At 51.2% G+C, this 24,187-nt stretch overlaps 1 protein-coding gene across 1 annotated transcript in view; it reads right to left on the minus strand.

Moving 5' to 3' along the window:
• NTNG2 (netrin G2) overlaps window positions 1–22,250 on the minus strand; it is a 46,712-nt gene extending 24,462 nt beyond the window's left edge. Inside the window, 3 exon segments of the mRNA XM_051807608.1 lie at window positions 485–1,128; window positions 18,066–19,178; window positions 21,716–22,250. Of these exon segments, the coding sequence (XP_051663568.1) occupies window positions 485–1,128; window positions 18,066–18,278 (857 nt within the window). The 5' untranslated portion in view covers window positions 18,279–19,178; window positions 21,716–22,250.
• Between the last annotated feature and the right edge of the window lie 1,937 nt (window positions 22,251–24,187).

The following is a 24,187-nucleotide window of genomic DNA, read 5'->3' on the forward strand; positions in this document are numbered from 1 at the left end:
TGGGGGGGTTACCCTCACCCCAAACTTCCTCTGCTGGAGCCGAGGCTGCTCAGGGGGTGCTGGGCTGACTTGGGATGACCCATCCTGCTTGCACTGGCAGTGAGCTGGAGTTTAGTGGGATGAGCATCATTCCTCATCCCCCAGATGCATCAGCATCACCCCTGGGACTTCTGGCTGTGTTTGCACAGCTGGGGACAGGGTATTGGGAGGGATTTCAGACCCCGACTGTCCACCTAAGCCATGTCCCACTTCCCCCAGCACCGGCTGCAGGAGGACACAGCCCCTCTCTCAGACACAGCCTTGGAGGTGCCCCAGCCGTTCCCTGCAAGGACACATCTGTTTTATTTCCAGTGCTGCCCTGCCTGGGGAGAAGGGGCGTCAGAGGGAGAAACACTCTTTGCAGAAATGCTGATGGCTTAGTTTACCAGCAGTAACTTCTCATCCCTCAGAGAAGAGATGCCCAAAGAAATACAGCAGCCGTTACCTGCCGGTGACTTCAATGTTGGAGACGGCATAGAAGTACTTGTACAAGTTCTCCCTCTGCACGTAGGTGCCCCCCAGGGCGGGTCTCAGCAGCCTCATCCGCAGGTCAGTCACGGTAAAGAAGTCCTTGAGCCCTTTGGCGCTCTCCAGCCGGGTGTACAAGTTGTCCATGTTCTTGAGGTCGGGGCCAGCAAAGATGGCAAAGCGGTCCCTGACCTCGAACCGGACGGTCTTCTCTTTCTTGGAGCCCGCCCAGCGGGAATACTCCTCCGTGCAGAGGACCCTGTTGGCACTGGTGGTGGAGAGGTCTCGGACCCTCCGTGCTGGCATGCTGAAGGCCTCCATGCAGTCATCTGCGTAATACTGGTACGGGTGCCAAGTCCTCCCGTTGTCCAGCGACTTCTCCAGCATCATGATGGTGGGGCGCCCGTACTCGAAGGTGATCACGATGTCGTCCGTCAGCTCGATGCTCTTGTTCCAGGACAGGGTGATGTTGGCCAGCAGCGGCTCCGGGTACCGGCGCCACGTCACGCTCTGCCAGTACGTGGCCAGCCCCTCGTCCTCGCTGTCGAACATGAGTTTGGGCGGGTGGGCCAGGTCCGGGTTGGAGGCGTCGCACTCGTCGCTGCACAGGTACGGGTTCTCCTGGAACAACAACAACGGTCACCGGGGAAGAAGGCAAAGCCTGGGCATCGTGTGGGTACCGTGTGGGCACTGTGTGGGCATCACAGCCAAGCTCACACCGTTACCAGGCCCTGGATCTGGCTGCTTGTGTCAAACATTAACTGCTGGGCTGGACTGGAGTGTGCCACGGGCCTGGCTCTGGAGGAAGCTGTTTCTGAGAATGAATTTAAGGCAGAAAGATGCGGCTTTGCCTCCACTGTAAGAACGGCTGAGCTGTTTCCTTTGAAAGGCCCTCTGGGAAAGGGCTTTTCAATTTGGCACAGGGGCAATTTTCATAGAAAGTGCCTTCCCTGAGATGGTCTCTGGGAAACTTCGGTTAAGCTTGGCCAATTTACAAGCCTACAGAAAGCTTTGCTCTGCCTTGGAAGAACTGCACGGCTAAAATCCCCCAAACACATCCTTGTCTCTCATGGCTCCTGATGCCAAAAATCCTGGGGACACACCATCCCCCCTGTACCACTGAGCATGGCTAGAGGAGGGAAAATAAATTCCTCCATCTCCAAGAGGGGATAGGACTGAGGAGTAGCAGGGAGAGCAGAGATTTGTGCTCCCAGTGCCACGGTCCTCTCCTGCCTGCAGGGACCATGGAGGGAAGGATGGCTCATCCCATCCTGGTGAAAATGTCCAACACCTGCAGGCCTCGCAATGGGAGAAAAGGAACAGTCACCCCATTTTGCCCACAAATGACAGTGCATGGCCAAGCTGGAGTGTTCTGCAGGGACACATGTACACATCCATGTGCTGAGCTGCACCAGGACACAGTGTGAAGGTTGAAGCTTTGGACTTGGGCATCAGGGCTATTAGCTGTGCCAATGGGTTTATTCCTCATCCATATGTGTGTTAAAGCCCAACATTACTTGCCCTGCAGCTTCTGCCTCCAGGAGTGAGCAGGTGGGTCAGACCTTTCTTGGGGATAATGCAGGTCTGTGTTATAGTGGGTACAGACCACAAATCAACTCTGCAACACAATGCAAATCTTTTTTGCATATGAAGCATCTCTTTGCTGTCACTTTACCTCCCTCTCAGACTCAAAATCCAAAGGGTTGGAGAGGGAGAGGCATTGGTACAACAGCAGGCTCTGCTGCAGTGGGACCCTTGTCAGGGAGGCAGAGGCACCTGGCAGAGGAGGAGGAGGTGATAAAGCAGCTGGAGCTGCTCAGAGCTTCTGGCTGGAGGTGAGGAGCCTGCTGGGGTGTGAGGTCTGTCCCTCCCAAGCACAGTGGATTTACAAGGTAAGACCGAGCCGGGTGCTGTGGTTTGGTTTGTGGGTGCCTTGTGTGTGGCTGGGCCATGGGAAGGTGCTGTTTGGGGGGATCAGTGTGTTCCCACCCATCTCTGGAGACCTCCTGCAGTGCTAGGGCTGTGCTGGGGTGCAGGGAGCTCGTGTTGGTAGCTGGGGTCTCTGAAAAATGAGATGCAGGGCTGGGATCTCTGCAGGCTGGTTGTGTCCCTGGACTCGGAGAGCCCTGCTGCAGGAGTGGGAAGAGGCTGCTCCTGTGTCCGTGGCACTGGGGACTGACCCTGCACCGTGGCTTGCTTTGATCTGGGAAACTGCTGGAGTCTGAATGCTTGTGACCTGCTTTTAGGGTGCCCTGTGTATACCCCAGGCAAAGCAGAGGAGAGGAGCTGGCTTGTACAAATGGGGTGCAAAGGGGAGCTTTGGGGCTGTGCTTTGAACGTGGAAACCTCTGTGTAACACAAGGTGCTTTGGAAAATCTGTGCTTTGCCACTGCCAGCTGGGCAACCAAAGGTCTTGGGAACTACTCAGAGCTTCTCCATTCTGTGTCTGTAAAATGGGCCTTGGGTGCCTCCCCACAGCTCGGAGCCACGCACTGAGCTTTGCAAAGAGAGCGGAGGCCACGGCACCCAGGAGCCCTGAAAAGCTCAGGAGGGCATAAATAATTCCGTGTTCAGAGCAGCGTGTGAGTAATGCACTGTAAATAAGGCAGGAGGCTGCTCCGTCGGCACGGGGGATAAAACAAAACAGCGAGGAACTGATCTGCACGTGAGCACCAGGATCGTCTGCAGGGGAGACAGCGACAGCCTTGGGGAGACAAGGGGACTCCTGTAAACACAGCACACGTTGTGTGTGTGTGTGTGTGTGTGCACGAGGCTGCCAGGGAAAGCAGATCAGAAAACAGGTCAACACTCAAACTGTTTTCAGCACTGTCTTGCTCTGACACGCACCTGCCTGATGGAAAAGCTGCGAGCGCAGTGCTGGGGTTTGTTCCTCCTGTTACAGCCTGAACTTGAGCAGTGTGTGGCTTTTGCCTCCTCTGTGTGTGCCAGGAGGAAGGGCTGGAGCCAGGGCTGCTGAGCTTCAGTGTGGTGCCCACCCCAGAGCATGAAAGTTGATTCTGTGATTCTGGTACTGAATAGATGTGTTGGTTGATGTTTTAAAGGCAAGTGGCTGGATAGGTTTTATCATTGTTTTATTCGCAGCTGTGACAACTGAGCAAGGGAAATCAATGGAGTGCTCAGGCTTGCTTGGGTGGGGGAGGCTGAAGGGTGAGGGCACCTGCCCAGGTGCTCCCCACTATCCCCCCAAAGAAGGGGGAATGCCAGCTGGGGTGTGGTGGAACTCTGAGCCACGCTGGGGGGGTCCACTCCTGCCTCAACACGCTGTTCTGGAGTAGGGATTAAGAAACCCTGAGATAGTGACATATTTAATATGCTCTCCTGACTCGTCACGTTCAGAGGAATTGTTTACCTCTGCTAATGAGACACAGCTTCCTGCTGGGGGATGGAGCTGCCTCTCAGTGCAGCTTTACAGCAGTGGCTGATGGAAAAGGCAGAAAAATCCCCCTCAGCTGAAGTGCTGGGGGCTCTGTGAGTGTGTTTCCTGCGCTGAGGCAACATATTGTGTTGCAGTATGGTCCTACTGCCAATGTGGCCATACAGATGGCTTAATAGGGCAGTCCTGAAAAGACCATCCCTGAGGTCCTATTTCAGCACTTGTCTGAAGGAGGGTGCAGCAGTGCAATGTCTTAGTGGGCTCAGGTGGGGAATTGGCTTGGGATGGCAGCAGAAAATTCCGATAAACCCGCCTTGCTGCTCAGAGTGGTTCTGTCTGAGAGGAGTCTGTGTCACAGAGCTGCCCTGGCTCTTGCTGTGCACCTTCCTTTCTCTGTGTGCAGCAGCCACTGGGGCTGCCAAAGCCCTTGGGCTGGTGTAAGATCAATCTCCACTGAATATTTGCCACATGAGCTGCCTCCAGCATGGCCACAGTGGCCACCTTCACCTCCAGGGCTACAATGCTCCTATCAAGGCTTTCTCTGGAGGCTTCCTTAAGCAGTGGCCAAATTGAACAAAGGAAGGACTCTGTGACCAAACCACAATAAGAAAACATTACCCAGACCAGCAAAGGGTGGCCAGGATGGGAGGTGGGACAGGTTTCCCACGAGCAGTGGGGGAAGCAACCGAGTCTGACAAGCGTGATCCCTCTCCCAGCGTCCCGTCTGGAGGGACAGGGCTGGCCAGGCATGTCCCTGGCAGGGGATCTGGCGGGTCAGGAGCAGGGAGAAGAGAAGCCAAAGCTCTGCCTGTCTGCCATATGCTTTGTCCCAGAGATGAGGGACTGGAGGTGCCCGATCCCTGATGGCTCCCGTGCATCCCAACCTGTGTGCATCCCGTGCATCCCAACCTGTGTGCATCCCAATCCCTGCCTGAGTGTGCTCAGCCCAGCAGGCAGCAACCCCAAAGATGCCTTTAACCACCCTCACGTTTTGCAGAGCCACATGGCTCGAGGGCTGCACGGCTGTCAGAGGGCAAACGCAAAAATAACCTCTAAGTGACAGTGCTGGAAGGTGGGGGAGAGCCTCAAAAGCCACCGAGTGAGTCACATCACTACAGCTTCCTCTGCTAAAATGAAGTGTTCCTTTTTGGGTTTAGGTTTATTGAATTGTCCTTCCTCTGCGGGATGCTCAATGCCTTTTCTGCTGGGGGGGGGTGGTTTGAAGTGAGCCAGGAGGGCAGGGGGGAGCGGAAACAGATGGCCATACTTTGGCTGCTCCCTTGGTCCTGGTAAGATCAGATATAGCACTATTGAAACAATTCCAGGTATTATTTTTGAATCTGGTTTCCTCCCCCAAGCCGTGTGTCCTCCAAAGAATCTGTCCAAAGTCTCATGATATTTAAGTCTTCAATCTAAAAGTCAGGATGCATTAGCCAGGCAAACTTGGTCTCAGTGAGCTTAAAATAAATCAGTTCACTTCAAGTCTCACGCTATTAAATCAGTCGTGAGCGTCCTCACGACAACCAGACATTGGAGGTTTCAGGCTCTCCAGCTCTTCTGGTTGTGCATTTCTTCAGGGTGCAACAAAGAGTGTTGCAGCCTTGCTTAGCCCCAGCTCAGCCCAAAGGGACAAATCTCTAGGGGACAAACTGCAAGAGCCTTGTTGAGGACACGTTGTCCTAAATAAATGGCATCATAACAAGATTGTGCCTCCACGAGGAAATCACAGAGTGGTTTGGGTTGGAGGGGACTTTTAAAGGTAATTTATTCCAAATAGGCAAAGACATCTTCAACTAGATCAGGTTGCTCAAAGCCCCATCCAACCTGACCTTGAATGTTTCCATGGATGGGACATCCATCATGTCTTTGAGCAACCTGTGCCAGTGTTTTACCACACTCACTGTAAAAGCTTTCTTCCTTATAACTAATTGAATCTAACCTTTTTGCGTTTAAAACCGTTATCCCTTGTCCTATCACTACAATTCCTGATAAAGAGTCCCTCCCCATCTTTCTGTGGGCCCCTTTAGACACTGGAAGGGACTCAAAGTCCTCCTTGGCAGGGCTGCTCTCAATCCCTTCATCCCCCAGCCTGGACTGATACCAGGAGTTGCCCTCACTCAGATGCAGGACTTTGTGCTTGGCTTTGTTGAACCTCATGAGGTCCCAATGGACCCACTCCTCGAGCTGGAAACGTGTCCCAGTCCCGGTGATTGCAGACCCAGCCCTTGGTTTTGCCTCCTCTTGGTTCCTGGAGTCTGTGGTGGGCAAAAATGCTGCAAAAGGGACTTTCTGAAGGTGGCAGCGGAGACTTGCTCCTTGAGGAGGATTTCTTAAGAAACAAGATCTTGGTTCTGACAAAGCACAATGACAGGAATCCAGGATGCTGCAGCAAAGCTGCTCCCCACCTTGCTGAAAAGGGAGGGAATGGGGGAAAACAAGCACAATAAAAGGCCCTGGTTTTACAAAGCCCAGCTGGTTTTTAGGGCTCTTAATGAGCCCAAAAGTTTTTCTGCCTTCCCCCCCCCCCACAGATAATGCCATTTTTAAGCCTCACAGCATAAAATTATGTATTTTTGTAGGTGAAATTGCTTGATTAATCATTAAGCTGTTGAATATTTTAAACAAACTAGACATCTGCTGTGAATGGTGAAAGCTGCACAGAAATAAGACTGCAGCTTTTAGATCTCCGTGCCAAAGGGAAGCTGGAAAGCAATTGCAACCACTAGCTGCACAGTGAAGAAAAATAAGAATAATAACAATAATATTAAAGGGGAAATAAAAAACAAGAACCAAGATTTGAGCATGGAAAAATAAGTAGATGATGTAGGAGCTTGTACTGCTCAGCCAGGGATGCTCATCACAGCTCTCACACTTGGTGTGATCTGTTCAACGGTGTCTTAGTCCAGGGAACCCCTTCGGACTTCTTTTGCTTTTTGGGGTCTCTTCTGCTCATTGTTTAAGCCAAGGCCTCTGCTAAAACCCAGATCACCCTGGGATCACTTGTTTTTAATTATAGTCTCCTAATAAGAGTACTGACAAGGTCTCATCAACTTGGACTAGTCTTGGAAAACAAATTTTTTTTATTTTTCTTAATTGGGGGGGGGGGAATCCTTGGCTTTTTATAGGAAGATTTTTATCAAAGGGGGAAAAATTTAAATATGTTTATTTGGCACAAAGACCTAAGCTGTTGTGTGGGTTTCTCTTGGGTCCTTTTTTCTGTAGTGGGTTTTTTTTTTTCAACTGTGAACTGGCCCTCAAACCCAACCAGAGACCTGGGGTGTCTCCAGGCTCTCCTGCAAGTGCTGATGATGGTTGGGACTGGGGGCTGTTTGATAGCCCCCTTCATAGCCTGAAGAGCCATGTCTGGCTCCCTTGACATGAGGAGAAGCAGGAGATGGCACAGGAACCTCCTTCCCTCCTCGGGAGTGCTTATGGCTGAGGAAACCTTGGTCTGGAACTCCATCTCCACCCAGGAGGGCACAATTCCCCTTCCACAGCACCCACCCTACCCAGCTGTGATGCTTAAGGAGCTCTTAGGTGCATCCCAAGGCCCTTCTGGCTCCCTCAGGGCACCTCTGATGCTGCCTTTGAGTTTCTGCTCAAAGCTCAGCTGATGAGGTTCACAAAGTCCCCGCGCTGCCTCGCGCTGCAACTAAGCCCTGAAGTTGGTATCAAATTTCCTCCAAATCCTGCAAAATAACCATATCAGCAAAATCTTCACGTGCACCTGATCCCTCCTGCCCTGATAACGTCCCTGCTGTGGAGCGGTGCCACCGTGGGTGTCCTGCAGCCTCCCCTTCCCTGAACAACCTGTCACGGGAGGACGGATGGCCATGGGAGATGGGTGTTCCCAACCCCAATCCCTGCCTCTCCTACGGGTATTTGGGAACACACTGCCCCTCACAATACCTTATTTTCCCCCCTCCCTTTCCCCATCCAGCAGCAAATTGGATCCATTTGCTCCACGGGCTGCAGGGTGGAGCTGAAACGACCGTCCTGACACATTTGCTTTCCTGCTTTACACTCGGCTGAGTGCCCCCACTTCACGCTGGGATTGAGCTGTGAGGCTTCACTTCCCTTCCATCCCCTGTTTTCCTGACTCTGCCAGGGCTTCACAGGGATCTCTGTCCCCATCCTGGCTGGGCTGTAGGTTTGCTCTGGTGTCTGTGAGCACCGGAAAATCACCCACCAAGTGGGGAAGATGCTGTCCCTGATCCAGCTCCCCACAGATACCAAGTTAAACCTATTTTCTGCAACACAAATTTTTGACAAGGGTCACACTGAGCAATGCGTGTTTTGGGAAGCTTTCTTGGTTTTTTCTTCCAATAATTGCTCCAGGAAGTGATGTTCCTTCCCAAACAGAATTGCATTTACCCGGGAGAAAACACAGGCTCACCCTAATGTCACTTCAGGGTGTTTTCACTCTTGCTGCTCCTGATCTGAGGGTTCAACTGCTCTGTCTGGATTTATGAAAAGACAAGGTGATTTTATGATCAAAAATAACATTTGTGAGTAATTAAGTCTCATGCTTCGGGGCATAAACCATAACCTGCCAGTGGCCGGGATGGGACTCCCAGAGAACTGGAAATACTCTCTGACAATTAATTTTCACTCTATTCATGGGCTGGGAGGGATCAGAGGGGTGAGACAACCGTAATTAATTTACAGCGATTATTTCCAACAGCTGGCAAGTGGCATAACTCACTGCAGAGAGGGCTGGGAGCTCAGAGAGAGATGAGGAGGAATATGAGGCCCCTCTTGTGCCAAACACCCCACACTGGCCCTTCCCTGTGAGCCCAGGTGAAGGTCTGTGCCCTCCCTGCTCATTGCTCCAAGGAATATGGGAGGGCACTGGGAGCTGCCTGGCCAGGGTCCACTTCTCTTGCACTAATTCTCCCATCCTCTGGTGCCCAAGTGGGCTTTACCTGCAATTTGGCAGTGACCTGAACCTGGAAAACATCTCGGGAACAGCTCTGCCTGTGCTTTTTTGGGATGTCTCTCAGTGTGCAGGGAGGGGTCCCTGTTGGGCCCAGCAGCACAGCATTGGACTGTGGAGATACTGGGAATGCTCTGAATGGAAAAATGTGCCTTTTGGAAACAAAATCTTAATAGCTTTCTTCAAGATGCTTTTTTCTTCTTTTTCTTTTTGTTTTCTAAAAACCACTTTGGTCAGCCCTATATATTTTAGATAACCAGAAGCTGCCTCATATGGTAGAAAATACAGTTTTCTCCAAAGGCTGCTTGTGTGGCTGCAGCCTGGGAGCCACTCAGGAATGCTCCCCTGTCGTGGAGCATGAGGGGAGACATGAGGACATCCCCTCATCCACATATTCCCCAGGCATCGCTCTCCTTTTCCTGGTGTGCCTCCAAAGGGGTGTTTTTAAGTGGCATGTGTGGGTAGGCAGGTTCTGGCAAGGCACCCAGGGGTTATTTCACAGCTTCACCTCTGTAGGGGAAGGGCAGCTCCAGCTGGGAGGCAGTGGCTGCTGGGGCAAGGAGCATTTTTGGGATGGGATGGGAAGCTCAGGGTGGGCTGGTGGGGTGGTTTGCTCGCTTGTGTGTCCTTCCCTTGCCGTCTCCCTCCCCCAGCCATCTGCAAGGGGCTCTTATTAAGGCAGAGACAGCAAAAGGGGAGAAAACCATCCTCGCTAACAAGCTGTTTGCTGTTTATGAGCAGGTAAAGGCAGAGCTGGAATGAATTATTAATAGGGTGGAAATGGGGTCCCTCCACAGATCTGCTGCTAATTCTGGCTCAGCTGAATGTCACTCCCTCCATCTCCTCCCTGGCCGTGGTTTGGGGGGATTGATTGCTCCTCCACTTCCTTCCCCTTCCTCCCGGATCGGAGGTTGTCCAAGCCCAAGGTCACCCCTTGCACGGGCGTTAGGACAGGCTTTGGCTGTGTGAGGGATTCGGGAGCGTGTGACTCAGCAGAACCGGCCCCGCGCGCGGCTCCGGCCGAGGCACCGGGACACACACAGACACATTTTGCTTTTTGCCTCTTGCCTTTGGCCTGAAGCAGATCCTCACTCACCGAGCAGCGCCGCTCGTTCCAGGCTCTCGGGCTCCCTTGGGCCCGTCTCTCCGCCAGAGAAGAGATTCAAGCCCTACTCGTGGCTGCTCTTCCCCTTCCCCCCTCCAGCCTGCTCTGAATTCGAGAAGCATCTCCTTCGTATTTCATCCTGGCTCAGGGCTGTGCCCTTCTCTGCACCAGCCCTGGGGAAACATCACCGTGCCAGACAGGGTGGGGTGGTGGCAGTTCAGTGGCCTGTCTCCAGGTGGGGAAATTGAGGCAGGGAGGCATTTCAGGAGCAGGTCTGGGTTTGATCAGGAGCATTGAGGGCTCCACCTTTCTGAGGACTGGACTCCCTCAGGCATCAGCAGCTGGGCAAAGTAGTGGCTTCTTCACCCAGTGTTGATCTGAGGGTCGAGACAAACCATGAGGGTTAAGGAAATCTCTGCTCTCACCCCACACAGTCTCTGAAACTCTTCCATGGTCTGTTAGTACTCCATGGAAAGGGTCTGAACTGCTCTTTGCACTGTAAATGACACAACCTTGGCAGGAGGCTGACATCCAGGCAGGAAGCCTTCTCTCCACAAAAGGAGGATCCAGAGGGAGATGCTCCTTGTCACGCACAAGGGCTGATCCAAGTCACCTGTCCACCCTCACAGCGCAGCCGGCACCACCCGTGCACCGACACAAATCCCCTCACGCCCACTCTGGCTCAGCCAGAGACAGAAAATCTGGCTACACGATGAAATGTAACCTCCAGACTGAAATCAGCCCAGCCCATGGGTGACCTCTCCAAGAAGGGCCCCAAGCATGATGTTTGCAGAGTGACATCGGGGCAGCACTCCCATTCCCAAAGCTGGGATGGATATGCTGCCCAGCACCTCGTCCTGTGGGACGGGTGTGCAGCTCACTGGGGGCGGCACAAGGGTTAACGCCGCCCGGAAAATTCCACTCCTAAGCAGATAATCTCATCTGTGCCGGGGATCCACACACATCACCCGCAGCAGCCCGGCTTCCCATGGAATCATTTTTGAGCAGCTCTTTCTTTGTGAACTGCTAATCCCCCGGTGAGCTGCTCTAACCCCATCCCTCCTGGCGCCCCGGGCTCACCTCCACCCCCACCTCCCCGCCGGGGCTGCACCCCTGCGGCCACCCCGTTTTGCAGGGGGGATTGCAGGGTGACCCAGAGCCCGGGATCAGAGGCTGATGAACCAGACACCCCTCAGCCGGCAGCCGCGGGCACGCGTTCAAAAACCCGGGCGTTTAATCCCATTGACTGCTTTTTAGCTTGTCTCCAAACTCGGACTTTCTGTACCCAAGAGTTGCAAGCTTTGGTCTGCCCAGGGCGCTTCCCTGAAGCTTGTTTACAAATTAAGCTGCTTGGATCTTGCCCTATCCCTTCTTTGCCAGATTATTAAGCCCTTGCATCTTGCTACAGAGATGTATTTGTGTCCGCAGACCCTACCAGCAGGAGCACAGCAGCAGCGACCTGTGTGCTGGGCTGCGAGTGCATTATTGATTCAGGACTAAGAAAATGCTTAGGAAGTAGGAAAAGTGTCCTGCTCTCTAAAAGCTTGTGCGCCTTGTAAGCTCAATACATGCAGCCTTTGCAGAGAGGCTCGCTACGCCGCTATTAATAATTTATTCTGCAAGAGAGGCCCTGATAGTTTGAATGGGGGAGGGCAGGACGTGGAGGTGGGAAGGGGAGGGAATGGAGGCTCTGCTGTGCTCCCCAAATGGAGGTGCATTTTTGAAGCCTTTCTGGGGGGAGCACAGTTGGGTACTGGGTACCCCTGCACCCACCCCAGCCTCTGACAGGGCTCCTGTGTCTGCTGCATCAAGCATTCTGACTTTGCTGTTGTAGCAAAGTATTTGGCTGCTTTATGCTCTGCTTCAGGGGAACAATTCAGCAGGTGCCTGTTGGAGGTTGGGACTGAGGTGTGGTCAGCCCAAAATGTGTCTTAGCTGTCCCTGAGGGCAGGACAGCAATCCTTTCCTTTGAGAGGGCTCCCCAAACCCCCTGAATGGCAGCACTGTGGAGCTGAAGCAGCTGACTCAGCCAGCAGATGGGGAGTTACAAACCCTTTAGCTGGGATTAGAACCAGCTGAATCTGTGCTAGTTGTCCCTTTGTGATGTTCCCCCTGAAAGGGGCGTGGAGGTGTCCAGGCAGGACTTGTCACAGTGGTGGCAGCAGCATCCACGTGGAGCTCAGCACTGAGGGAGCAGAGATCCATTGCTCGTGCTGGAGTGTGCAGCAGAACGGGTGGTGGCTCTGGGATGTGGGTGTGTGGGCACTGGAACCCCCCGGCCCCGCTCATGGATGGACCCTGCTGTCCTCTCCAGCCCCCACCACTGCTCTAACACACACTGGTGTTTGCCTTCCATGTGACTTGGTGGAGGCTGAAAGTAAGGTTAGAACTGGACTTTCACTTAGGGAAACGAGAGCATGGTAGGAGAGCACTCCTTCCCACTCTGGCAGGATTTTCTCTAGGGAGAATTCCTTTTCAAGTTTAATGGAAAATCATATTTATGCTATAGAAGACAATATAGATTTTAGAATCAACAAATAGGAAGGATTGCACTGAACAGCTCTGGCTTCAAAAGTTGCTTATGGAAAACTGTGGTACCTGGAGTTGGTGTATGATATAAGGGCTGATGTGAGAGCTGCTCTTCCAGCTCTGGCCACACTCCTCAGCAAGTCTTCTGAGTTTGTTCTCTTCTGCTTTTCCCATCTGGACACTGTTCCCTTTGAAGAGTAAAGCTTTTCTTAAAGTAGTTTATTCTTCCTCATCTCCTTCGAGGTGGGGGTAAACTTTCTGCTCACTGTACCAATTAAATCTACTTGACAGTTTCATTTTTATCGCCGTGTCTTTTCCATCAGCAAGTGGAAATGATCCTTGCTAGGGGAGCAGCATCCCACTTTACAACAAGACGAATCCCGAACTGAGCATTTAAGGAAATTGTTACAGACTGTGAGGGAAAATCCCGTGTGCTCAGCACTCTTTAATTTAAAGCTGAATTGTATCCTTTCATTTTTCTGTGAAGCTTTTGCTTTTGTACCACCCAGATCCTGCTGCACTCTGGAGTAGCCTCGGTGGTAGGAGAGCAGCAGTGTGTAATTTGCTGAGCTGCTAATAATGTACAACCCAAGGGTCTGGCCCCAAGGGCAAGGAGCCACTGATCCTGACTTCAAACAGCGTCCTCTGCAGCAACCCTGATGCTGAGAAGTGATTAAGGGTGGCAAGAGAACCAAAAGGCTCCAGCTCTCTCTCCCACGCTCGAAAGCAATGCCACGATGGGGTGGATTAGGGAAACCTGCATCCGGATGGAAATGGCAGCAGTTGCCTTTTCCAGCCTCTCCCCAAAGGAAAGGGGAGCATTTTCCAGGTGTTAATTTAATGTACTGCAGGGTTCAGAGGGAAGGGGGGCTGTTAGCACTTTGCAGAGGTGAAAAGAAAGATGTGTCTTTCCGTCTCCACAACCCTGCCCGAGTTGTCGTGGGTCATTTGACAGCACAGAGTGAGTTTCTTCTGCTGCTGAATTTTGGTATAAAGGCAAAGTAGTGATTGTCCCCAGTGCCATGTAGGTCTCACAATGAAGGGCAAAGGGGAGCTCCAACTCCCAGCCCGCTGCTATGGCCAAGGATGGGTTTGCAACCAGTAGTGGTAGTGCTGATTTATTCAAGGAGGGGGCAGAACATCCGCTTTTCTTGGAAAGGATTTTCCATTTGACTTGTATACGGGCTCTGCTTAGCCCAAAGGATGTCCTTGAACCCTGGGGCAGTCAAAAGGCTGAGGATACCTCGCGCTTTGCCCCCTGGTTCAGTCTGAAACAAGGTGCAGGGGGCAGCACAGGCACCTCCAGTGGGCTGGGGAAGGGCTGTGCGTCTCTGCTCAAGGCACCAGAAAGTCCAAAGAATCCATTCTTTGATCACTAGATCATGCTGCATCTTGAAAAATGCTTCTGGAAGAGCACTTCTGAAGCAACTCCTTTTTCCTTCTTACTTTAAAAACTTTGGCTTTACTTTTAACCATCCCCAAACTCGCAAATCCTTTTTCTGCACCTAAACAGGTGTATGAAAATATGGTTGGTTAGAGTTGTATGAGATGGGCTAAGAATGTAGGGAAAAGGGTTTCTGTGCCCAAAGGTTTGTCTGCTTTTTCCAGCTTTAGCACTCAGTCTAGTAAGAGAAATAGTTCTTTAGTACAAGCCTTATAACCACATGTCATTCAGAAAAGTTTAGCTAAGAATTAAACTAAACATCCAATTTGGCTGCATGTGTAATGAATAAATAAAGCCTTTTCCTTTCATGTACCCATGCCAAAGTCAACAAGCTCTATTAGCTGATGAAACAATGCTGACGCCAAATAAAAATACCCCTGACCCATCAATATGGGCTAAGAGCTCGGCCCTGCATCAAAGAGGTTTGTCAGAACAAGAAATACTGTCTCGACACCTCTGGGGGGAAAACAAAGGCCCCCATTCCTGCAGCAAGCTGGGCTCCCTGTGCTGCTGGTGCAGGGAGCTCTCACTGGGATGTCAAGGAGCAGCAAAACCATTCCATGGGGACTGTCTGCTATGGACACCTCTCCTTGCTTTTGCTTAGAATGATTTGGAAACCTTCCGAACTGCAAACCTATTTGGAGCTGGGATTAGGGCTTTGGTGTTTGCTTGCTCCCCACTGCACACCCTGTGTGTGAACTCCCCACAAAACCAGAGGATTTTTTATCCTGTGTGCAAAACGCTGACGCTTCAAAGCGCAATCCTCCAAGGTCCCTGCTCGGCAGCAAAGAGGAGCTCAGAGTATCAACACCTGGGAGCACCCTGCCAGCTGGGCCATCCTCCCTCTCCTCCCCAGGAGAGTGGGAAGGTGAAGGAACACTCCATCTCCCCTCTGCCCCATGCAGACTGTGCAGCTTTGCCATTCCCCAGCCGTGCTTATCCTGCAAACCCCTCTCCTTTGAAATCCACATTCAGCTGCTCCGTGCCATGCCCTGCATGTGATCTTTGAAGTCTTGCCCCTCCCTCGACATCCTTGGCTAAAAGATCTGTTCCCTATTAGTCTTCAGTCACGCTTTTAGACTCATTCAGGCTTTTATTTACTTATCCATCTGTCTTCCTGTTCCCACCACTCCCCCTGTCCTGCCAGGAGGGAAAGTACAATTCATTTTTCAGGTGACCCTGCCAGGAAGGCATTGACATGAATAGGAGCAGGTTCAGAAACTGTGGAAAAAGCAAAACCCTTGACTTCAATAAGCAGCAAAACACTTCCCAACCAGAAGAAAGAAGCCAGATGTGACTAGAATTGCTACAAAACAGAAAAGACTGTCCTCCAAATAATTCCTGCCATCCCCTGACGCCTCCTTGTGCAGAACTCTCTGTGAGCACTGCTCAGAGTTGTTGCAGGGCACTGTGTGATCCTGTGGGCTGTGTGATGCCTCCTGGTGCTGCTACAGCCTCGCAGGACACACTCACTGTCTGACAGGGTCCTGACTGTCACCAGGACTCTGCTCCTCTGCCTGCCCACAGCAGTGCCCTGCACAGGGACACGGTCCAGCTCCCTCCTGTCTGGCTGCTTTGAGCATGGAGGGGTGTTTGTGTGTCTTTAGTTTTGATTTCAGCTGTCTGAGCAGTGCAGGTGTCCTGCTGGGCTGCGCTTAATTCCGAGTAACGCGAGTTTAACTGTACGGACAGTACCCCGCTGCTTTGAAAGACACCTAAGAAAGCAATATAGTCACCGTAAGAACTTCTCTGCTGGAAAGCCAGGCTCCTATGAGAACCCACCTGTTACAAAGAAATAATTAAAACCTGAAGAGGAAGGATAACAGGACACTGAAAGGCACCTGAGCGGGCTGGCAGCGAGGAGCTGCTCAGGGCGTGTGTGTGAGCTGCTCACCCTCCCCTCTCAGCCAGGGCCGGGGCTCGGAGGTTGTAACGATCGGTGGGCAGCGACATCGATTTTTGTCCGGCACTTCCTTAGTGCAGGGGGAGCAAAACTCGGCTCACATCCTCTGCGGGCTCCGCTCGCCTCCCCCTGCCTGTCAATAGGTGTCAAGTCACCACCCGGGACCGGCGGTGGAAGGGCCATTTCTTGCTGATTCCACTTTCTGCTGACCATAAGGGGATGCTCAGCAGTAAGTGGCCACATGTCATTCCCTGTGAAAATTTACCTTGATGGCCTCCCAGCCCACACCACTCCAGTGCTAAGGCTGGATCTCTCCTGCAGCCACCTCCTGCTCTGTGCACTAAGTGCTGGGTGGGCTCTTTGCTCACCTCAGAAGGGCTGCTCTTCCTCTGCTTTGTTTTTGTAACTCTTTAGTCCTCTGGAGAGGATAGTGCTGGTGTCAGAGAGGGGGGGAAAGGGCCATGAATACAGTGGAATTTCATAAGCCTCTCCCAAAAATCTAAAAAATTATATTGCAACATATCATTCCTGTTCTTAGCTTGATTCTTCATCAGGGAATTGCTCGGGGACATTGCTGTGAGCGCTCGTTTCTGTTCTGGAAAACAAAAGCTGGGCCAGGCTGGGGTGAGGCAGGGACAGGAAGGCAAATCCATGTTTTGCATTTGTGTAGCTCTCATTCACGGCTGTACACTGTGTTTGCAAGTGTTCCAGCACATGGCAGGCGTACGCTACACGGAAACGCTGCCGGTGCCCAGAATAGAAAGATTTTAGCTCGGTATTGACTGAATCAAGAGATGTGGAGGGCTGATTGCAGTTTGTGTCTTTTGCTTCCTTGGAGGTCAGTGGAGCTGAAGTCTGGAGCATCCTTAACCAGAAAGGGTTTGCAAAGAGCTGCAGTGACTGTAGTGCAAAGCACTTTGGTGTTCTCCTTTTAATCCTTCTGCTGCCAGTCAGATAAATGGAAATACAGACCCACCCATCAATAGTTAACGGTTTTATTTGCAACCTTGGACTTAATCTTTCTTTTCAAACGATCTTTTAAAAGGTAAAGCTGCTACTTATCTGGAATTAGTGGAAATGTCTTCCCTGGTACTAATGAGACCCCTTAGGCTGGAGGGAACTGGGTAACTACTGGCAGCATGTCCTGATGGTCATAAATGTTTGGGGTCCCTTGGTATCAAAGCAGCATTTTTCTCTTGGATTTTCAAGAGGTGCTCTGAGCTGGTTGGGCCCAGGGTATTTCCTAGGTGGCAAACTGAGGCACAGGGTACACAAGCCTGGATAGCACTGGCAATAGAAAGTGGGACTCTGTACTGATTTAGAGGGAGAACTCCCCTCCTCATTATAGGTAATGAAAGAATAACATACTCTTTTAGAATAACTCTTTTAGAATACCTCCTTGTCCAGTGCTCACCACAATGGAAACCCTGTCAGCATGGGCTGGCTTGGTCCCTGTCCCTTAATTGTGTGCTTGGACCACTCCTGGGGGACATTTGAGAGGGGGCATTACTGTTTTGCTCTTTGCTTTGACCCCTGAATTCTTTAACAATGTAAGGCCTTGTGAATTATAAATCAAATGCTCCTGCTGAGCTTTGTGGTGCACGGAATGAAATGTGATGATTAATATTTAAGAGAAAATAAGTTAAAGATTTTAACTACAAGGGCAAATGTCTGTCCACAGAGTCTTTTCACGGGGAGGTTAGAGGAGAGGGAGAACCACATTTTCAGGTATTTCAGTGAAATTTATGGCTGTCAGGCCAACTGCCAGAGCTGTCAGTGTGCAGGGGCCACACTGGCCCTCAACGACCTGCCCTTCACTCTTACTCAGAGATAATGTACCCAGCTCTCCCGTGCTGGAGCAGCCCTTTGGGGTGGGCCTGGTGAGCACACCCCACATGCTTTAGCAAGCAGAAGGGATGTGCTTGGAGCAGCTCGGGTTGAGTGCTCACTGGGGGCAGAGCTTTTCCAAAACCCAGACCTTACCCAGGACTTGTTCAGCCCTCCCCAGCTCCCCCTTGCCCTCCCCTCCACCATCCCTGCTGTAGGACTGACTTCTCCTTGGCACAGCACTGGGATGGGCAGGATGCCTTCCCCCACTTTGCAGACCAGGAGATTGAGAGCTCCAGGCAGCATCCACTGTGGCCACTCTGAACCAAAATGTCCTTACAATGGCACATTGGCAGGATGCTGCCTCTGGCCACCAGCAGAGCCTGTTATAACCCATCAGATAAGGAGGGAAACACTTACATGGGTGCAGAACCTCTCGGGCGGGTCCCCACAAGTGATTCCTGCCGGATCCACCCGGACCGTCACATAATCCTTCATCCGCATGGCCTTGGGCTGGCAGGCATAAAACTCCCATGAGGGGCCATCGTCCGTGGTCACCCAGGACTTGCAAATGTCATACTGTCCCATGGCCAAGGGGACACAGTGCAAGAGGAGAGCAACCAGGTGGAGCATGGCAGCTGCGGCCACGCGCGGGGTCCCTGGGCGAGGGCAGTGCCGGGAGTCCCGAGGAAGGCGGCTACTGGGCTAGGGGTTGCTCTCAGGATCAGCATGGAAACTCCTCATCTAAAAATGATCCAGTCGAAGGAGACCCAGACGGTAACAGGGATGATCCCACTCTGCCCGCTGTGTCTGGATGTGGAAAGTTCCTCTCGGCACAGAAGCCAACTTTGCAATTCACTTGATTGGGAAAGTTTTGGCCAGAGTTGCTGATCAGTGGTCAAAAGTCTTCCTTAACCTCATTTTTCCCCCCTTTTATTGTACGAAAGGTCTTCCAAATCAGCATGAAAATATCTAGAGGTGACTCCAGTCAATCAATAGAAAGATCAAGTTCTGAGTTGCTGATGAAATTTGATAGGAGTAAATTGGAGAGGCCGTGAGATGGTGCTGGATCAGGTTTTCCTCAACCTTCTTGTCTGCTGCAAATGCGTCGCTGGGGAAGTGCCTTAAACTGTGTCTGCCTTAATTACTAGGGAGTTCGAACATTAACATATAAAATGAATAGAGCATCTGGTCATCAGTACAACTCTGACAAGAGAGATCCTTTGGAGCTAAAATTCCTTTTTCCCAAAGGATGGTTGCGTCAACATGAACAGGTCAGGTGTCAAGATCCGTGGTGGTCCCAGCAGGATGCTAGGTGGTCACTGGGTTGACAGGAGCAGTGCTGGTCTCTGCTGCTCCTGCCGTGTCCTGTGGTGGTGGTGAGGCACTCGCAGGCAAGGATTTGTCCAACTCTGCCTTTTGGCAACCGAGCACCAAGTTCCCAAAGCCTTCAGCTGCAATCCATGTGGCTACCTGAGGTCTCCTCTCCCTTTCATGGTCAGGGCAAAGGGACAGCTCATCAGCAGGCGGCACCTGCAAGAAATCGAAAGACAAATTGGGTGGGAGCAAGGGGGGACAGTCAGAGCAACAAGACTTGTAAGAACAGGGGTCCCCAAGGAGGCAGAATCCTCAGCTGGGCTTCCCAAGCCACCAGACAGGTTTTTGTACCAGGGAGATATACAGCTTTAATAAAAACCAATCCATAGCAAGATGCTTATGGCTTTTCTGCTGTCTGGGAGAAGGGAAGGAGCACTGCCCCATTTAAGGTATCTGCTTTGTAACAGCAGCTGGTCAACAGGAGCTCTAATGGGTCTTCAAATAATATCAAGAAGGAGCTATAGGTCATTAGAAGATGGAGAATATGCAGACACAGAGCAGGGATAGACAGACAAATTGATAGTCTTAAAAAAGCTAAGCAAATAAATAAGACAGCTGGGGAGACAGATACATTGTCCAGCATCCCCACATATGATTTATCTGAACAATAACATTTAATAAAAAACAATTTAAAGTCCTAATAACATTTAGGTTCACCTAATACAAAGAGCAATGACCTTCCCAGTATTCATTTCAGGTTAGAACAACATTTCTGCAATTTTGTTGTCTTTCCAGTAGAGCTATAAAAACTGTAAGTAATTACAAACCAAAATGACAAAGACCTGAAGGAGAAAAAAAAACATCAAACCCTCTCTCAGCATTAGATTCAGGAGGAAGGTCTCATCTGAGAAGGCAGGAGGCACCTATCCAGAACAGAAATTTAGCTCGGGATAATTCCCTTTCTACTTGTTTCCCCAACTTTTCTTCCACAATTTAAGAATGTCTACTTCAACAGCACGTTTAGCATCTGCTTTCTCGTAAAGCTCAGCTGCTAAAGCTCAGAAACTCCAGGTTAACAGATGCATTGATCCATGTTCGGGGGCTTCACCCCGCCGTGCTACCATCTCCCTTTCTCCCCTTTTTGGTCGAAGGATTGCTGATTGAGATGAATGAGTTCAGAAAAGAGAAGCTGTCTCTCATGCTTCATTGCCAGCTCTCAACAAACAGCCTATTATAGCTGCGTTGGACCTGAATAAACTCCCAGAAAAAGAATAGACTGGCTGCTATTTTTACATTATGAGTAAATGTAGTAAAAATAATAAGCCGGTGTGACACAGTGTTTATAAGTCCTACTTGCATCAGAGCTGTCTTTTCAGTTATAACAAGTCGGTTCCTAATTATTACATCAAACTGGTCACTGCCAAGTGCCTGATAACAGCAGAAAGTGTGAGACTGGTGTAGAAAACAAGCAGGGTAGTTTTAATGAGGACTCCAGTGCTGTTAAGTTTATGGATCTATTTTCATAGCCTCGACAATTATATTTTGCACTTGAATGGCTGTCAGGGAAAAACTCGGGTAGAAAGGATCTATAATATCTATTAGTGTCTTGTTATGCTGGCTAAATGTCATAGATTCCCAGGGAAATAAAAACTTGCTGGGAAAAAATGTATTTACTCTCAATCCACCAGCCAGGGGAGCGGATCTGGGGAGAAGTCTGAGGTGCAACACTTTGCCAGTCCAGTCCCTCTGCAGAAATAGTTGGAGTGTTGCTCTGAAATGAGCCAACATACTGCAAACGGGGCAGAGAGGCTCCCTGAATTAAAGGTTTCACCCTGCTTGATTTGGTTTGATTCTTAGAAAATAAATCTTCACCTGATATTATTAAGAAACTGCAGTTCATGGGAACAAATAGAATCAATGCTCTTTGTTCTCTTTGAAGAGTACTCAGCACTCGCTGGGGACTGATAGCCGGAGTATTAGAAACACAAAATTAGATTGTGTCTTGACTTAGCTGGCTCCGGTTTTTTTCTTATTATTGGATTAACACCCTATTGAAATAAAGGGACAACGCTGAGCAACAACTGAGCTGCTCTGGAATTAAGAGCAGAAAGTAAACTCAATGAAGGAGTTTTTAATTTTCTCTCAGAAGTGTTGCTTTCCCCACGCACCCTCCGCTCTCCCCCCCGCGCTCACGGAGCGGGAGTTCTTCTCCTCTTTCCCACACTGATCATCCCTTCCCCGCGCCCCTAACAGCGAAGCTGGGGAGCCCCCGCGGGGTGCCGGGACCATGAACCCCGCGACAACGCTGCGCGGCTCAAAGCTCCCAGCGGAAAAACCCGTAAATCCCACTCGCATCCCGCCGCTCTCCCTGATGGATTCGCGGTTCCCGGCAAAACCCGATGCCGCTCCCCCCTCCTCCCGCCCCATCCTCCCCGGTTTCTTTTACCCCGAAGGACTTTGGGGGGCGGTTGCCAGGGCTGGAGCGGGAATCGGCGGGGCGAGGGGAGCCCCCCGGGCTTCCCAAACTCCGAAGTGGGAAAATAAACCCCATCCCGCGGCGGGGAGATGGGGATGTTCCGGGAAGGGCGACGCAGAGCGGGACACCCCAGGAAAGCCTGGGAACAACTTGGGAGGTGCGGGGGACACGCGGGGTTTGGGGATGGGGCAGATGCCGGCGCTGCCCGCCCCCCCCTCCGCCTCCCTTTCTCCCCCTTTTCCCCCCATCCCCGGGGCTCGGCGCTGCGGGTCCTTACCGGGAGGGAGCTCTGCGGTGCGGGGCTCCCGGCGGAGCAACTTCGGGGCCGGGGGGATCCCCAAACACACCCCCCAGCCCAGCCCAGCTAAGCCCAGCCCAGCGCGGCGGGCAGGCGCTGCGCCGCCGGCCCCCAAGGGCAGATGGCCGGGGGAGCTTTGTGCAATCCCGGCTCCCCTCGCAAGTTAATGCCGAGGCTGAAATCCCTTTTGCTCTCACTTTCAATCACAATCGGAGCTTTTATCTCCGTGCCTGATCCCGGCTGCGTAACTTCCTCTGTGTAGCTTTAGCACACACCATCCCACCGGCGGCAATGGGCTTCTTAAAGGTGCAGGAGGAAATGCAGGGCGGGGGGGAGGAGGAGGAGGGAGGGAAAACCACCCGAGGAAGAGGAGGATGCGAGCGGGAGCCTTCGGCTCCGGCGGCCCCGCGGCTCCCGGTGCAGCATCCGCGCCGTCCCGCTGCCCCCGCTTGGATAACGGCAGCCGGGAATGCCGCTCCTCGGGGCTCCTCTGTTATTTTTTTCCTTTAAGAGCTTTAAAAAAAAAAAAAAAAAAAAAAAAAAAAAAAATTAAAATCATGAGATCATGTTTCGAGGGGAAAAAAAAAAAATCTCCAGTCACGAGGGTTTCCCCACACGTGTAAGTCCTCGCATGGTGTGCCCTGAATATTTTGGGGAGGCTTCTGCTGGCGAAGATGCTGTAAATGAGGCTGCGTGCGTGTGTGTTGGGGGAAGAGGGGGTGGTTGGAATTAATAGGATAAACAAAGCAGGAACTCGGAGATGGGGAAATCAGATGGCTGGGAAATGCTTGATAATGGTGGGAATGTGCTTTGGGATTTAACCAAACCGGGTTTTTCTTTGGTAAGGTGGGGGAATTAAGATGCAGGGCTGCAAAGTGTGACAGCACCTTCTAGCATGGGGCTGGAGAAGGGGTTGCTTAGGTCAACTCTGTTGAGTCCATGCTGAGGGGCAGGGAGGCTCCAGCTCTGGACAAGGCAGATAAAGCTTTGGCAGGTAAAGGTCCAAGTTTTCCCTGCACAGGGCAGTGGCTGGAGACCGGATTCCAAAGCAACAACAGGTTTTTGTCTGCCACAGGCAAGAGAGAATGGGGAAGAGTTGCAGCAAATGTTTAATTTTAGACCATTTGCATTCTTTTACCTTGACGCATTTTGCAAATAATTAATGCTGTGTGTAGTGTTGTTCTGGATGAAATGGATAAATGTCAGTTCATTTATGGGGAGGAAAACCAAAGAATTCCCACTGCCTCCTATGTACATGACCACCAAAAAAAATAACTGCTCCCTCCTAACCAAGAATTCAATAATTCCTAAGCCAGAAAATGCATTGTCCAGCTTGTATGTGGTTTGAACCTCATTGACTCAGTATTTTGTTACATGATTTCCTTTGGCCCATTGCTCTGAGGTCTCTATGTGGCTTCTCCCATCTAAGAGTCCCTGGAAAACGCACGACCCATCCTTTGACAAGACAGAGGTGATTTAGAGCTCTTCTGGGAAACGTTTCCCATATTCTGGAGCATAAGTGAGATTTATGAAATGCTGGCATTGTGTCTTGACTGTGGCCCAGCCTAAATGTGACGCTGATGCACAGGGTGGTCTTTGTCTGCAAGGATGTCTTTGATTCTGGCTCAATTTTCCACTCCTCTGGTGAGGACACAGTCTGATACTTTCCACATACTAACTTCTTCTGTAAACACTCACTTTACAGCAGCAGTATAACTTAAGTGAGAAGCACTGGCTGGGAATCCAGGGCTGGCTAATATTCCTGGATTTCACTTTGTGCCTTTAGGTCTGCTCGGTAGTAATGACTCCCCTGGAAATTCCCCACGTCTCACTTATTACTTCTTTATTAGTTATTATGGTACCGTAACAGGATAAAAAGGAGTTGGTATTTCATTTTCATTCCCTCTAATAGCCACGGCAAAGACCAAGTGGTGTGCTGATTATTGACATCAGAGTTAAGTGATATGCACGCATCATTAGGTTTCAATTGGAAAGAATAACAGCACAGTGTGAGTCGTCACACTTCTAAACTCCATGGCATTTAAGGAAAAACCAAAGTCGTTTTTCTCAGCCCAGCGAGCTCAAAAGATCAGAAGCTGGCAATAATACTTGTATAGACACAGGTAAAAGGCGCTAGCTCCAGGCAAAGCACCAGAATTAACTAATGAGCGTAACACCCTGGGGAGGCTGGCGGCAGCTGTGGGGCTTGTCCAAGGTTACACAGCGATTCAGGAGATCCAGGAGCAGGCTTGGAGGATGGGAAATCACCCAGCTCCTGGCTTAAACAGACAGGTCTGGCTCCGAGGGTCCTGATGGTGGGAAGGGAAGAGATGCTCTGTGGCACGCACAGGCACGGGAGCCCAAAGCAAGCAGCTGCCGGCGGTGCTGCTGCCACAGGCAGGAGGGAATGGGGAAGAGTTGCAGCAAATGTTTAATTTTAGACCATTTGCA

Source organism: Manacus candei, unplaced genomic scaffold (assembly GCF_025592945.1).
Source record: "Manacus candei isolate 608988 ecotype Guabito, Panama unplaced genomic scaffold, ASM2559294v1 h1tg000071l, whole genome shotgun sequence".
NCBI classification, from domain to species: domain Eukaryota; kingdom Metazoa; phylum Chordata; class Aves; order Passeriformes; family Pipridae; genus Manacus; species Manacus candei.